Source organism: Salvelinus namaycush, chromosome 9 (assembly GCF_016432855.1).
Source record: "Salvelinus namaycush isolate Seneca chromosome 9, SaNama_1.0, whole genome shotgun sequence".
Taxonomy (NCBI): domain Eukaryota; kingdom Metazoa; phylum Chordata; class Actinopteri; order Salmoniformes; family Salmonidae; genus Salvelinus; species Salvelinus namaycush.
Genome location: NC_052315.1, coordinates 24250326 through 24267413, shown reverse-complemented (window position 1 = coordinate 24267413; position 17088 = coordinate 24250326). Strand labels below are relative to the sequence as shown.

The window sequence follows — 17088 nt, the reverse complement described above, 5'->3', positions numbered from 1 at the left end:
CTCTTATCCAGAGTGACTTACATGGGAAATGAAGGTTAAGTGCCTTGTTCAAGGGCACATTGACAGATTTTTCACCTGGTCCACGTCAGTTCAATGAAACTATGTTGAACCAACGTGGAATATATGTTGAATTGACGTCTTTGCCTAGTGGGACAGGCCTGGAGACAAAATATGGATTAAACTCCTATTATCTGCATAGAGTATTATGGCTCTGATTCATTTGTAAAGAGAACATAATTTCATTCTCTGGTCTGTTAGCATATAATTAATAGAAGATAATGTCATGATCATAGATTTAGGAGAATGATACCTGTAACCTAAGAATTTACTTTATGTTTTTATGCTATGCTATTTACTTAGATGCAAAAGGAATATTAACTTTTGATATCCATATTCATCAGGTCCTCAACATGCATCAGGTTTAGAAAGATTACATTACTTACCGGTGCTTTGGATTAGACAGGCTGTCCACTTGACATTAGACTGGACCAGGCTGTATGAATATGGTCAGCTCATTCTCATATTCACTATATTTCATGTTAGACACACGATATTCATATCAAGAGCAGGAACATAAGGGTTGATGTATGTGCTGTGATATGGGGAAATAACTTTGTAGTGTATGTGCCCTACCTAAGTGTAGTGGCAAATCCAAGCCATTAAAAAGGCTGTAAAGTGGCAACTAATCCATTCTGGCTGTAATTGCTTATTAACAAATGGGCCCTTAAATGATAATGTGGATTTGGCAGGCGGCTGGAGTCGTGTTGATTAGAATGTTGTGACATATCTCCAGGTCGTCAGTGTGGCCAGCAGTGCCTCATATTTCACAACACATCTGCATCTTCATGCCAACACATTCACCTTGTACAACAGTTTGCATTTTCTTTGGAAAATTACAAAGTAGCAAAACGAAAGCCTTACACCCTAATATTGACAAAAACACAAGCTGTATGTTTCCATTCCATACAGGTTTACCATAGCTGTCATAGTCAGTAATCACCTTTTGAGTACTGTTGAAGAAAGCTCTGTGTGTGTGTGTGGGTGTGTGTGCGTGCGTGTGGCAGCATCAAGTGCCACATGAGATGGATTCTGAATGAGATGGGTCTACAGGACTTCAATACTAATGTAATGCTGTGACTGACAGATCTAGTAATCCTTTGAGAGGTACCTAGAATAAATCAGCTTTTCTATGGGATTCTCAAGTGCTTCTAAGATTATCCCCCATCATGCAGTACTCTCCTCAAATGAAATGTATCAGCCTATAATGGATGGCAATAACATGACCACGCTCTCTCGCATCCCTCACACTAATTATACATTTACACCATTGACATATTCATTCATACATCAAATCAATTAAAGCATTATGTACATGTTCTATAGTTATTTTCTCTTGTCTGACGGGTTGTGATACAGCCTGGAATCTAACCAGGGTTTGTAGTGACACCTCTAGCACTGAGATGCAGTGCTTTAGACCGCTGAGCCACTCGGGAGCCCTATAGCCTCATATTGTTATGTAATTCTACTGTTACTTTAAGTAAATATTTTCTATTTCTTGAACTACACTGTATGTTAAGGGCTTGTAAGTAAGCGTTTCACCTGTTGTATTCGGCACATGTGACAAATGACATTTTATTTTATTTGGATGTTACCATTTCCATGGAAACTCCTGTCCATGGTGGTGGAACGGTGTGACATCCTTGGACTTTGCATTCCTCACAAGTGTTCACTCTTCCTGTCTGTTTCACGAGAGGAATGCTTTCTCAAGGGCATCCTTTAAACACTGTCCTTTTATGCTCACTGATTCCCTCCCCTGATTTAAAGTGAATTCCATAAATCTATCAATTTATTTAAACTTTATTTCTCACTTCATTAGTTTCAGGGACACTGTGTGGTTGGCTCGGAAAAAAAGTTAGGCTCCTTTGAGAGAAAATGTAATTTCACAGTCAACTTGCTGTGATATATTATTTCGCAACAATGGAGTGGGGCAGATAGGAATCCCACTTAGTTTCAGTATTTTGATGTAGCAGTACATCAGAGATTGGTTTCTAGGGAGGCTTGAGTGTTAGCAGGTGGCAAACATAGCAAGGACTATGGTCTCAACTACAGAGACCAGACCCTACACATTGTGGTTTGAATGACTTTTGCCGAAAATTACATATTTTACATATAGAGATAAATTAAAAATGTTAAAATCTCGAGAGCACAGCTCATTAATGAATAGCTTGATTGAGCTTCAGTAAATAACTGATTTGTAGAGATTGTCAGGTGACAATCGGGGCCAAGAGACAATGAGATGATAATATGGTACTGTTTTGTTCTACATAATTCTATACAATGTGGGTGTCAGTGTATTTTTCACCCGCACGGCTTTGCATATGCACACACGCCCACACAGATCAGCAAAATGAAAAAAATCAAAAGACATAATTTATTCCAATTGCTCTGCAGCCTATTTTCTGTGCTACAGCATCACACATTGTCAAGCAGAAACATGGCACGACCTGATAAATGTCTCTCGCTTCATTAGCTGCAGTCTCTCACACCATAAAACACTGGGAGTCTATCGGCGATGATAACACTACATACCCACCTCAGGAAGGAAGGGAGAGGAAAATCCATGCACTACATGGGCTAGATTGCAAAAAGAATAGAACAACTGATATCATGCCACAAATTGTCCTGACGCTTTTCAACGTGTTTTGTTTTGGCAAATTAGATCAGAGCCACCATGAAGCCAGCAAGTCCTGGACCTAGAGGCATCTTTAATACCAAGTGTGGGTGTACATATGTGTCCATGGAGCTCAGAGTTTGCTGTTCTTCTGAAACTGTGAGACCAAGCCCAGCACCTGCTCTGTGGCTGTGATGATTTTGTTGTGCATGTAGGCAGCGCTGTTGGACGTGGTCTCCTGCAGGAAGTATCTGTAGTTCACCATGATGCCACAGGAGTTGGCCACTCCACGCGGGCTGGTGTCTGCATGCCAGTTCAGTCTCCACATGGTGGCGCCGTTCTGCAGGTGGAAATTGGCCACAGGATTTAGGGCATAGCCGCGCCTCTTCTCTCCATAGAGGTACCAGGCACAGAGGCGCATCAGGGCGGGCTCCAGGACGTGGACCAGGTGTTCAGAACGGGTCCAGTCACCGGTGCTGATCAGCTTACGCAGGGCATCCAGGGCGTTGGTATCAGGGGTTGTGTTTGTGACATCTGCCACCTTCCTCCACTCGCAGTCAGTTAGCAGCTCCATGCGGCCCTCCTTCCGGTGCTGGCTGAGCAGGCCCTGTAGCCAGGAGGAGAAGCCCGGGATGGGAGACAGGCTGGAGAACTGGGACATGTGGGGAAACTCACTCTGCAAAGATAGAGAAAGATAGGAGAGTTAGTCTGAGGTAAACCTCCGTCGTATGAAACAACTTTGTCTACACCAGTTAATAAACAATACCAATGTGGTATTATAGAGAGAATAGAATCTTATTAAGATACATTACTTGTATTAAGCTTTTTGGTAAAAATAAGCTAAATTATCTGTCAGTGACATTAGATAATTTAGCTTGGTAAGAAGATATATACATGAAGTGAATTATCACTCAATTAAGATGTTTAGGCTCACTTTTTGCAGTGTGTACCCTACCCTCCCTCTCTCTCACTTTAAATACCTTCCAAGCTCTTGACTCTGGTCCCTATTCCCTAGTGCCTCTCTGCCATCATCACGATGCCTGCCTGCCGCCTACGTTCCACACTCTCTTCTATCTTACCCTTCTTTACAAGCTCTCTTCCTTGCCCTCTCTCTTCTAATCCCTGGCCTTTCTCTCCCTCTCTGTTATGTTGGCTCTTGCTTGTCAAGGCTGTTAAGGTACAGAGCTGTGTGGAGTGTTGATTCACAGGAGGCAACGTGTGTCAGACAACCCCTGGAAGCAGATGTTGGAGTGTGCCTTTCCTTCTCCCACTCTCTCTCCCTCTCAGCCTCTTTCTCATTCATCCCCCTGTACTTCAATCACACGAGTTAGTGGATCTGAGGATAACCATGTCAAGAGGTCACTTTCCCAATCATTCCATCAGTTTAATTTACTGTAAAACCTTGGTCAGCAGGCTTAGAGCAGGTGTGCAATCCACAGAGACCTGAGAGATGAGGACAGCCAGAACGAGGGAGACAGTAAAGGGCCCGATGGTGTAATGCTGAAAGACAACGGGATCCTCCTCCCTTCTTCCTAAATCACAGAAAGACCTTTTCTTTTCCTTCTTCTCATCCATCCATTATTATAGTGGTCTCCCAGCAGCTGTGGAGCTTTTCTATTCCCCTTAATGTGGGGCATAACACTGCCATGGCACTGCACACAGTCACAGTTCTGAGCCAGCCCAGAAGCTCAACGTTCTTAGTTTTTTTCCCCCAACTGATATGAGGGCCATGGGATAAATCCAGAACGCATAGGCCACAAGAAAAGGCTTTGTAAAACAAAATCAAGTTTCTGCTTCAATTCGATATCCTTAGAGTTCAGACGGAACTACAGATAAGAGGTTCAAGCCCTACAGAACAATGTACATCCCTCGATAATTTTAACCAATGTTAGGAGTGCTGACAGAACAATGGAAAGGCTAGAACACTTAGGCCAGGACTAATAGTTGCGGTAAAGAGGTCAATCGAACTTGACCAAAACAATGGAATTGCCATGGAAACGCATGGGGGAAAGGGCCGTGGGGGAAAGATCCCAAGTCTCCTCATTGCCCCCCAGCAAAATCAGCCTAGATTTAGCCTACACCGTCTTTCACACTGTTGAGGTAAAAATCTGAGTACAATACTTGTATGGATGCCAACCCCAACACGTTCATGTCATCGTCACCAATCAACTGCATTACAGTTAAAAACGACTTGACTACCACCAACAATTTTTGTATGCTAGCTATGCTAACTATCTCATACGAACAGGAGTTAGCATTTAGCAGTCACTTCTTATAAACCCAAATATATCCAAATCGGACTTAAGTAACCACATTGTGGGCCTGTTACAATACATGAATCATGACCGTGATTGAATATCCACTTTGTTAGATTAGATTTGTTGAACGTGCGCCAATCTGGTCAATAGAATGGTCAGCGTAACATTGACTCCTTTACCGTGTCAATGCTACTGAATGTAAATAGGGCTACTGTACAAATCAACAAGACACACAACTGCACAGACCACCTACTCTAAGCATACAAGCCTATACACTATCAGACTATCAACTACCCTCACATCAAAACCAGCTGAAATGTCATTATTTCGCTCTCGGTCTTGACTGATGTGTGGAGATGGATATTTAATCATGCTGCTATCCACTCTTTACCCTGAAAAACACATCTCAGATGCAGGTAGAACTGCAAGATTGTGAGAGAGTATTTGGCTTAATTGAGAAACTCAAACGACTAAGAGCAATCAAAACTAAACATGGCGGTGTTCGCCTTACCAATCTCACTAGGATAAAGACCTCCTCCATTCCTGCCATTATTGAAAGAGATCGTGATACCTCACATCTCAAAATAGGGCTACTTAATGTTAGATCCCTCACTTCAAAGGCAGTTATAGTCAATGAACTAAGCACTGATCATAATCTTGATGTGATTGGCCTGACTGAAACCTGGCTTAAGCCTGATGAATTTACTGTGTTAAATGAGGCCTCACCTCCTGGTTACACTAGTGACCATATCCCCCGTGCATCCCGCAAAGGCGGAGGTGTTGCTAACATTTACGATAGAAAATTTCAATTTACAAAAAAAAAAAAAGACGTTTTCGTCTTTTGAGCTTCTAGTCATGAAATCTATGCAGCCTACTCAATCACTTTTTATAGCTACTGTTTACAGGCCTCCTGGGCCATATACAGCGTTCCTCACTGAGTTCCCTGAATTCTTATCGGACCTTGTAGTCATAGCAGATAATATTCTAATTTTTGGTGATTTTAATATTCACATGGAAAAGTCCACAGACCCACTCCAAAAGGCTTTCGGAGCCATCATCGACTCAGTGGGTTTTGTCCAACATGTCTCTGGACCTACTCACTGCCACAGTCATACTCTGGACCTAGTTTTGTCCCATGGAATAAATGTTGTAGATCTTAATGTTTTTCCTCATAATCCTGGACTATCGGACCACCATTTTATTACGTTTGCAATCGCAACAAATAATCTGCTCAGACCCCAAACAAGGAGCATCAAAAGTCGTGCGATAAATTCTCAGACAACACAAAGATTCCTTGATGCCCTTCCAGACTCCTTCTGCCTACCCAAGGACGTCAGAGGACAAAAATCAGTTAACCACTAACTGAGGAACTCAATTTAACCTTGCGCAATACCCTAGATGCAGTCGCACCCATAAAAACTAAAAATATTTGTCATAAGAAACTAGCTCCCTGGTATACAGAAAATACCCGAGCTCTGAAGCAAGCTTCCAGAAAATTGGAACGGAAATGGCGCCACACCAAACTGGAAGTCTTCCGACTAGCTTGGAAAGACAGTACCGTGCAGTATCGAAGAGCCCTCACTGCTGCTCGATCATCCTATTTTTCCAACTTAATTGAGGAAAATAAGAACAATCCAAAATGTATTTTTGATACTGTCGCAAAGCTAACTAAAAAGCAGCATTCCCCAAGTGAGGATGGCTTTCACTTCAGCAGTAATAAATTCATGAACTTCTTTGAGGAAAAGATCATGATCATTAGAAAGCAAATTACGGACTCCTCTTTAAATCTGTGTATTCCTCCAAAGCTCAGCTGTCCTGAGTCTGCACAACTCTGCCAGGACCAAGGATCAAGAGAGACACTTAAGTGTTTTAGTACTATATCTCTTGACACAATGATGAAAATAATCATGGCCTCTAAACCTTCAAGCTGCATACTGGACCCTATTCCAACTAAACTACTGAAAGAGCTGCTTCCTGTGCTCGGCCCTCCTATGTTGAACATAATAAACGGCTCTCTATCCACCGGATGTGTACCAAACTCACTAAAAGTGGCAGTAATAAAGCCTCTCTTGAAAAAGCCAAACCTTGACCCAGAAAATATAAAAAACTATCGGCCTATATCGAATCTTCCATTCCTCTCAATTTTTTTTGAAAAAGCTGTTGCACAGCAACTCACTGCCTTCCTGAAGACAAACAATGTATACGAAATGCTTCAGTCTGGTTTTAGACCCCATCATAGCACTGAGACTGCACTTGTGAAGGTGGTAAATGACCTTTTAATGGCGTCAGACCGAGGCTCTACATCTGTCCTCGTGCTACTAGGCCTTTGATACCATCGAACACCACATTCTTTTGGAGAGATTGGAAACCCAAATTGGTATACACGGACAAGTTCTGGCCTGGTTTAGATCTTACTTGTTGGAAAGATATCAGTTTGTCTCTGTGAATGGTTTGTCCTCTGACAAATCAACTGTACATTTCGGTGTTCCTCAAGGTTCCGTTTTAGGACCACTATTGTTTTCACTATATATTTTACCTCTTGGGGATGTCATTCGAAAACATAATGTTAACTTTCACTGCTATGCGGATGACACACAGCTGTACATTTCCATGAAACATGGTGAAGCCCCAAAATTGCCCTCGCTAGAAGCCAGTGTTTCAGACATAAGGAAGTGGATGGCTGAAAACTTTCTACTTTTAAACTCGGACAAAACAGAGATGCTTGTTCTAGGTCCCAAGAAACAAAGAGATCTTCTGTTGAATCTGACAATTAATCTTAATGGTTGTAAAGTCGTCTCAAATAAAACTGTGAAGGACCTTGGCGTTACTCTGGACCCTGATCTCTCTTTTGACGAACATTTCAAGACTGTTTCAAGGACAGCTTTTTTCCATCTACGTAACATTGCAAAAATCTGAAATTTTCTGTCCAAAAATGATGCAGAAAAATTCATCCATGCTTTTGTTACTTCTAGGTTAGACTACTGCAATGCTCTACTTTCCGGCTACCCGGATAAAGCACTAAATAAACTTCAGTTAGTGCTAAATACGGCTGCTAGAATCCTGACTAGAACCCAAAAATGTGATCATATTACTCCAGTGCTAGCTTCCTTACACTGGCTTCCTGTTAAGGCAAGGGCTGATTTCAAGGTTTTACTGTTAACCTACAAAGCGTTACATGGGCTTGCTCCTACCTATCTTTCCGAGTTGGTCCTGCCGTACATACCTACACGTACGCTACGGTCACAAGACGCAGGCCTCCTAATTGTCCCAAGAATTTCTAAGCAAACAGCTGGAGGCAGGGCTTTCTCCTATAGATCTCCATTTTTATGGAATGGTCTGCCTACCCATGTGAGAGACGCAGACTCGGTCTCAACCTTTAAGTCTTTACTGAAGACTCATCTCTTCAGTAGGTCATATGATTGAGTGTAGTCTGGCCCAGGAGTGTGAAGGTGAACGGAAAGGCTCTGGAGCAACGAACCGCCCTTGCTGTCTCTGCCTGGCCGGTTCCCCTCTCTCCACTGGGATTGAGTGGGTTGAGTCACTGACGTGATCTTCCTGTTTGGGTTGCCGCCCCCCCTTGGTTTGTGCCGTGGCGGAGATCTTTGTGGGCTATACTCGGCCTTGTCTCAGGATGGTAAGTTGGTGGTTGAAGATTTCCCTCTAGTGGTGTGGGGGCTGTGCTTTGGCAAAGTGGGTGGGGTTATATCCTTCCTGTTTGGCCCTGTCCGGGGGTATCATCGGATGGGGCCACAGTGTCTCCTGACCCCTCCTGTCTCAGCCTCCAGTATTTATGCTGCAGTAGTTAATGTGTCGGGGGGCTAGGGTCAGTTTGTTATATCTGGAGGACTTCTCCTGTCTTATCCGGTGTCCTGTGTGAATTTAAGTATGCTCTCTCTAATTCTCTCCTTCTCTCTCTCTCTCTCTCGGAGGACCTGAGCCCTAGGACCATGCGTCAGGACTACCTGGCATGATGACTCCTTGCTGTCCCCAGTCCACCTGGCCTTGCTGCTGCTCCAGTTTCAACTGTTCTGCCTGCGGCTATGGAACCCTGACCTGTTCACCGGACGTGCTAAAAAAGCCAACTGACATTTACTCCTGAGGTGCTGACTTGCTGCACCCTCGTTAACTACTGTGATTATTATTATTTGACCATGCTGGTCATTTATGAACATTTGAACATCTTGGCCATGTTCTGTTATAATCTCCACCCGGCACAGCCAGAAGAGGACTGGCCACCCCTCATAGCCTGGTTCCTCTCTAGGTTTCTTCCTAGGTTTTGGCCTTTCTAGGGAGTTTTTCCTAGCCACCGTGCTTCTACACCTGCATTGCTTGCTGTTTGGGGTTTTAGGCTGGGTTTCTGTACAGCACTTTGAGATATCAGCTGATGTACGAAGGGCAATATAAATAAATTTGATTTGATCAAAAATATCTTGTCTAGGTTATATAACATGCTTTGGCTATCTAATCAAAATAACCACTCCTTTCACACTGAAATGACCTCCAGCTAATGTTGAACTACTGCTGTGATTGACTGCCATCTGTTTACTGGCCATGGCCAGAAATGCTTGGTGACGCGAGTGGTTCTCTGGAACTTTTCTGGAAGAGTGAATGGAAATTATCAGGTGACATTGAAGCAAGTGACTAACAGAGAGTAAAGGACCCTGGAGTTGACTAATAAATCAACAAATTACGATGCAGCGGAGCAGCTGGTTTTCCTAAGAAACGTTCCACAGTGTTCAGCTAGTCACAGGGGAAGGGCAGTCCCAGTCTTTCTGTCTGCCTGCTCATTTAGACAGTGGTGATGTCATTCTCCACCCACCTGTAGCTCCCGCACCACTCTCTTGATGAGGACGTTCCCTAGCTCCACCCCCTGCAGGCCAGCCTGGGTGGAGGAGATGGAGTAGAACACTGCTGTATTGACTTTGTTCACATCCTCCTCCGAGTCCAGGGTAGCAAACTCTCTCACGATACTCTATTGGACAAGGGAAACAACATTGTTGGAGTCAGACACACAGTCAATTATCAAAATGTGGTTCATGACCTGAAAAGAGGAAAAGTAATACGAATCCACATGACAGCTAAACAAACTTATCAATTTATGCATTCTTTCATATTCCATATAAACCTCTCACCTGTATGTTATCAGAGATGTCCTCTGTGAGTGCCACATGCAGGACAACCAGTGGCTCTCCTGGCATGGCAGCGTGGGTGAAGGCATAGCAGCGACGGTACGGCCCAACTCTACGCTTTATATCTGTCCAGTTTCTCACAGGGTGCACAGCTTCGTACCTGGCAGATCATAGTGATGGTTAGATATGGGTTTAGGGTTTGTGTGTGCATACTGTAGAGGTTTGTGTGTTTACTACAGGGGCTTCTTACTGGCTGATCTTTTGCAGTATCTCACAGGGGGACTGCCAGGTGATCCTCTCCAGACGCAGCAGACCCACAGAGAACCACTCAGACAGCAGACTCTTCAGAGTGCCATTCAGATCCTGCAGGTAAAGGGGGGGGGGGGGGGGGGGGTTGGGTAAAAATATCAGAATCCAGAAGTAAAGTATCTGTGCGCTCTGGCCAGCTACTCTTGTTAGTCTGACAGGAGGGACACTAATCAAAACCACACAGGATGTATACTGTAGATGCTATAGCGTGGCTGACACTAAAAACACATTGGCTTGTTATATTTAACTCTGAACAAAAACATCTGCTTACTGATTAAAGTGATAATTAAACACGTAACCTCAGAGCCCCACACTTCCAGTCCCAGCACCTGACTAATGTCATCCAAACAGGATAACACTCACAATGAGCTGCCATAGTGCTTACTAGTGTTTTTGGTATTTTTTCCCCTCAATCTGTTCTAGTGTAACCCTTATAAAAACGCAGTGAATGGCTCATCACGCTATCTAGTGACTGACGGCAGCAGAAATAATATTCAGCTAGTTTCCCTTACAGCCTGGTATCAAAGGCATGTCTGTCAGTAATTGTTGTTTGCTAGCTTTTATGGATATTTCATTAGTGGTAGTGACGATTTAACAGGTTGTTCTGGAGCCTACAGTATTGTATTTGAATGTTTTACCTTTTATTTATTTAGAGGAACACATTGAGACCATTGTCTCATTTCCAATGGTATCCTGAGCGCAACAATTCCATTAAAATATTTTCCAATAATAACAAACAAATAAAACTACAATTTATGCACCATTTTCTCAACAATACACATGTTTTAAATACTCAATCAAAACAATTACAGCTCTCACTCATGTTTTAATACCTTAAAAGTGAGGTGAGGGATGCTGGGGAGACATAGACCCAGGCCTAGCACTTCAATAAACACATCGCCATATGAGCAGGGTATAGTCCTCTTCCAAATATCTGACTTTATTATAGCAGAGAAAGGCTCTCTCAAAAAACAAACAGTACACGCATTGAGGGATACACAAATCCACACCATTACACCTGGCTGCATGAACTCAAATGTACTCCATCTGACTTGCCTAATAAAGGTTAAATTTTTTTAAATAATTAAAAAATATATTATATACACACACACACACACACACATATATATATTATACATACATACATGCATACATATAAATAAAATGTACAGAAGCCCCTGGGCAAGTCGACAGCCAAACATGCCTACGTTCACTATGAATTACTGTACCTGCCAATCATAGTATGCACTAAAATAGCTCACCCAACAAAAAACCTTGATCATTTTCAGGCCTCAATATGAAAGTTTAGGCCTACCCCTTCCAAAGTAGCTGAAAGTACTTGAATTCTACACCTAGCCAAAGCAACTGACAATACTTAGAATTCTTCACGAAACACTCATTATTTACATATTTACTTATCTAGATGAATTTCTCCCTGGAAAGACACTACTTTAGAGGTACCACATCCACATAACCCACAGGGCCAAAAACTCCAAAACCGCACATTTTTTTTTTTAAATGTGTGCGTGCGCATTTGTGCGCATTTGTGTGTGTGTGTGTCTGATCGCTCACACCAAAAAAGCCAAACTTAGAATCTGATAACTGGCACAAATACATAAATCTGAGATTGATAAACCCTGAAAAAGCATTGATATCATGCTGTGTGAACATAAAAACACACCTGCCGCCTTGTCTCTGGGTGGAAGGAGCTCACAATTCTTAGTCACACAAAAGAAAAGAAACTCTGGGAAAAATCTGTATTTCATTCGCATTCGTCAAGTTTAGTGACATGGAAGTAGAGGAGAGAGCGAGAGAAGAGGAATCAAACAAATACAATTGTTTAACCCACCTTCTCTAGCCTTAATGGCTGTGACAATAATGTGAGCCTTTGAAAAAAGCTTGAGATTCAAATCTTTAAGAGAAAATGTCTTTCATACCAGTAAAATTAGGAATTTGTGTTGCATGCCACAGTTACTACACAGTAGCTACACAGTTGCTAGACAGTTGCTAGATTGCATGCACAAAGAGAACAAGAAGGAAACTGTGATGCATATAAAACAGGAACCAAAGCCAAAGTTATTCAATTGTGCAGCCAAAGTTTCCATGGTGCAGCAGGACAGCCCCTCAGCCCCCACTTCACTACGTGCCTTTTGCTCCAGTAGGCCTAGATGACGTGACAGACTTAGGCTAAAATTGCTTCTGTGACAAACCACAACTAACGTACTTGTCAAATGTGAGGGACCACTACACTAAATTCACAGTAAAAGTATTTTATGAATCCCAGTTATTTTCCTCACCTCTCACCTCCAAGGTCATTTTGTGCACAGGTGAAGATGAATAAAAACGGTGAGAAAATAAAATCGATAGACCAACAGCAGGAAACAAATCTACTGTGGAATTCAAAGTGACACTTCTAAAGAACCTTAGTAATTGCAGTCCTGACCAATGTTCCCTCTAAGCTACGCGTGTGGCGCAGAAATATCAGCCCACAGAGAGAAGCACGAGATTGAACTTCACTCAACTTTCTAGAGCAGTGATCACCGACTGGTCGATCTCCAAACATTTCTGTAAATGGGTAGACAAACTGTTGCCATTTTGAACCATTTCATGTGTCTGAAGGTACAAACTCTACTGCACTCTTCCTCAGCTGAGACTGACCATCAGATGTAGGCAACATCAGCCTAGTAAAATGAAAAAATATAAAGCTAATTATTTAAAATGTATGCTCACTCAGCTGTGCTTAACAAGTAATACAACAATGGACAATATGCGGTGATAATGTATTGGGCCTATAGCTTACTGCACAAACCTCATTGCTATAGTACTGTTTATAATAGGTTAATGTTGTATAGGTTAACGAAGTCATCTTGCATTTAGACTCAAAAGTGATCTTGATTCAGAAAAGTTTGGTGACCATTGTTCTAGAGTTTTCCCTGTTAACACTTTCAACGTTTCCCTTTACTGTGGCAATTGTGATCAAATCAACGCAATATTACTCACTTTCAATTCAAAATACCGAAACAAAACAAACTATGCAAGAGATTTTGTTGTAGGCAGAACACACTACTCAGCCCGTACTCTACACAGACCAGTGAGGCATAAACAATCAGAGCTGCAGTAGGCCTATACGCAAATAGACCATTGCCATATATGGATCTGTGCCATTTACTTTGAACTGGACCGCATTTACAGCATGAGCGGTCATGAGTAGATGCGCTTGTTTTGAGATCAAAGCGAGAAGTGCATGTAGCCAAGTGTGCACATTTTGTTGATATCCTTTAATAATTAGTGAGTTATTAGCCTAGTTATAGATCATTTTTACTCAGCAATAGGGGAGTGATTGCATCCTACAAGAGCACAAAACGTATACATTTCTAGACATCTTTGAAAAGTGAGTCAGGTAAAGAGCTTTTTTTCTGTCTTAAAGGGGCAGTGTTGCATTTTAAGACACACTTAAATAAGCTTAGTAGCCAATAGGCAGAGGGCAATATAATGTGTCTGATTTTCTGTAATAAATGGTATGGGAATGCATTTTATTTTGACCATTTCAAACTTATTAGGCTTATTTGATAGTTCAGAGTTTTAAAGGGATATTTTAAACCTCCAAATTCAAGGTTTACTTTCGTTCCACTAGGTCTGTAAAGTGTAGTCCCAATATCGCATGATACATCCATGACTATTAAGTAGCGTTATATCGCATGCAACTAAGTCCACGATTTGAATTGTCTGATCCACATTGAGACAGAGGTCCAGGTTAAATTTAAACTTCTAATGTTGCAGTGTATGGAGGCCACATTGCTTTCCCAAAAGTAAGGGAGACATTGTATACAGTACAGCTATTTTTGCCTACTGCATTGACAGTGCCACCTTTGTTAAAGTAACTCCTCTCGTTATCATGGCAGATTTCTCAAACACAGGTAAAGGGGAAAAGAGCTGGTCCAGCAGAACATAAACAAATCCCTGTGAGACTTAACTAATCTATAAAGGGGCCAAATAATAACTGGAGGGGAGATGCTGGAAAACTAAACAAAGCATGTCCTAATTGATGACCAATTAGATGTTCCAGTTAAGCAATTTCATCTCTGCTCTTTCACCTCCATGTCCCACAGCACCCAAGGGGAAGCAAGGGGAACAATACTTGTATCTATTAAAGGTCTTTGTCAGACACACTGATGTGGGTACAAGATGGTAAATTGCCTCAGAAAGGGTTGGAGGGAGTGATGGGAGTAAGAGTATAATGTCTGATTGGACTGATCAGGGGCGGACTGGGACCAGAAATCAGGTCTGGCATTTGACAAACCAGACATGTTTTTTTATTTTTTTACTTGAGACCCTAACAGGGCCCATTTGTTTTATCCCTCAAGGCACACTGGCCCATTATTTGCCAGATAATGATAATTTGTGAAGAAACAAAAACAAGTTAGACAAGCTAAAATTGGACCATCCCATCTAGCATTTTCCCTAAATGCCAGACCGCCCCTGGGACTGATATTTAAACAGCTGGCACATCCATACAGTATTAACTTTGCATGGAACATGTCTGAGGTGATAGCCAAACAGACCAGTCACTTCTGACCTGGCAAAGCGGGTAAAAGTTTAAAGAAGGAAGATCGCCTACGCCAGGGTCTAGGCAACCCAGGTCCTGTTTTTAATTTAACCAACCTGGAAGACCAGCTGTGTGTTGAATTTGACTGAATTCAAATGACTGAACTGATCAATTAGCTCAGTTGGTTAGGTGTGGTGCCTAGTTGGAACAACATTTTGCAGTATCTGCGGCACTCCAGGAACAGGGTTGCCTACCCTGGGCCAATGCTGTAGTGGGGTTATTCTTACAAAACTGCCCAAACAAACAAAAAATTCTCAAGTGTAATTTTTCATGAAGATTAGGATCTGTACATAATCTATTTCATCATTATTATTATGTTTTTGTTTATCAGATTATGCATTTTACAAACATTAACAAAATTATCATTACCGCAACAGTTTTCATAGTCCAAAAAAGTTATAAATAAATCAATATGAAAATTTGCAAAATTCAAGCAAAAATGCACAATGTATTTAAAATAAGACACTTCCCCAAAAACTCAATATCTTAGTCCTTAGAATGGTAGATTTTTTGCAGATACATCATGGTTTTGTAACTCATTTTGCTACAGACATTTTAAAACGGGTTTAATGACAATCACCCAGGAGGTATGCTATGCTAACAGTAAATATAATTGGTTAGATTGTCAGATGGTCATGACATTTTAAAGCTAACGTACGTTTCTTCACTAGGGCAAAAGTCATCTGGTTGAAATGGGACACCAATATTAATGTAAGTCAAGGGGGGCTTCCACGTCATAGCGCGTCAATAGGCCTATTCAAAATGCCAACACTTTATTTAGTCCGTACATTCATATGCCTGCATCTGAGTTAACTTTGACACACACATTTTCAATGTACCCATTCATTGGGTACATTATATTTGGAACCTATTTCGTCTATTTTGTTTCTTGGCAATCTGTCATATATTAGCTTGTTTGTAAGCAAATCACGTGTATTATGTAAGTGTTTCCAATGGAAATATAGCTAACATGTTCTATCACACCTGTCTGGTTATAGTGAAAGTTACTATTTTGGCAGGTGCAGTCAGACAATTATGTTATTCTCTTTTGCTTAGCAATTCCCCAAATGCTTTTGTATAGAATTCCTGACTGTACGCTAGGAACAGGCTGTACCTGTCAAATATTTCCAAAACCCGAACGGAATTTACATTAACGGGCCAAGTTGTAAACAATGCCTTTACCCGAATATGAGGACTGTCACTTGCTTTAGAAGATATTATTTCAAGCAGATCGGCACGTAGGTCCACCAGAAACTTCACTCCCAATTCCACCCTACTTATGTGATTAAGCAATTGTTTATAGCGAGGAGTCAGACTGTATCGTAACCTGTCCTCTACTTGCAGTATTGTAGCCAAGTCCCTTTGTTGAGTGTCGAGCAGCTTCCCTGCTAGCTCTGAAACTCCTTTGTGGTCAACACCAAAATCGTGTGACAACTTTGCCAGTAATTGTGACTTCTCTTCCTTTTCAAGGCTTCTGTAGAAATGCATAAATTCCACACTGTTCGATTCAGGGAGAGGCGGGGACTTCTCTCTCGTCTCGTATGTAGGTAATGGTACCACAACCCTCGTCAGTATTTCCTCCATGGATCTGACAGGGCCAGCCGAGGTAGACCGACAGCGCACGCTTCGAAATTCCAAGGCCTCTACCTGTAAAACCGTTCCCAAAACACTTCGATGTTGCCAGCACCTCACAACACTACGCAATGTACAAATTATGTGCTGGGGTATCATCGCAGTCTGGAAGTTCTCTCTTTACAATTGTAAATCGTAACACACGGAACACAACACAATCAGTTCCGGTGTCTTATTAAAGTGACAGTACTTTCACAACCGACCTAAAACCTGTTCCTCCAATGACACTCTCCCCCACCTTAAAATGCTAGGTTAAGTTGTGGAATCTTTTTATTCCACGTGGTCGACCTTTGCCTTTTGTGTATGGTAGAGCAATTATGTAACAAAAATATACATGTTGAGTTGGAAAAGAGTGGACAGGTTCCACCCAGACTACTAAAATTAAAACGATGTCTATAAACCTAAAATATGACTTTATTAAATACATATTTAATTCAATGGTTCCCTCCCAAATAAAAAATACTGAAACATTCAAAAAGTTAG

The 17088-nt window shown here is 41.8% G+C and overlaps 1 protein-coding gene across 1 annotated transcript; it reads right to left on the bottom strand.

The window, feature by feature from the left end:
* Positions 1-2403: 2403 nt before the first annotated feature.
* On the bottom strand, positions 2404-16820 carry LOC120053879 (malonyl-CoA decarboxylase, mitochondrial-like). The gene is made up of 5 exons (XM_039001164.1): positions 16156-16820; positions 10309-10421; positions 10062-10218; positions 9749-9901; positions 2404-3347 (listed from the first exon to the last, which is right to left on the bottom strand). The coding sequence occupies exons 1-5, from the start codon at positions 16702-16704 to the stop codon at positions 2805-2807; spliced, it is 1515 nt and encodes a 504-aa protein (XP_038857092.1). The 5' UTR covers positions 16705-16820; the 3' UTR covers positions 2404-2804.
* Positions 16821-17088: the final 268 nt, after the last annotated feature.

Coding starts and splice junctions, on each gene's coding strand:
- LOC120053879 (XM_039001164.1), bottom strand. CDS start 16,704: ATGATACCCCAGCACATAATTTGTACATTGCGTAGTGTTGTGAGGTGC. Junction 9,902..10,061: donor ACATCTCTGATAACATACAG/GTGAGAGGTTTA, acceptor CTTGTCCAATAG/AGTATCGTGAGAGAGTTTGC. Junction 3,348..9,748: donor GAGTGGTGCGGGAGCTACAG/GTGGGTGGAGAA, acceptor CTATCTTTGCAG/AGTGAGTTTCCCCACATGTC.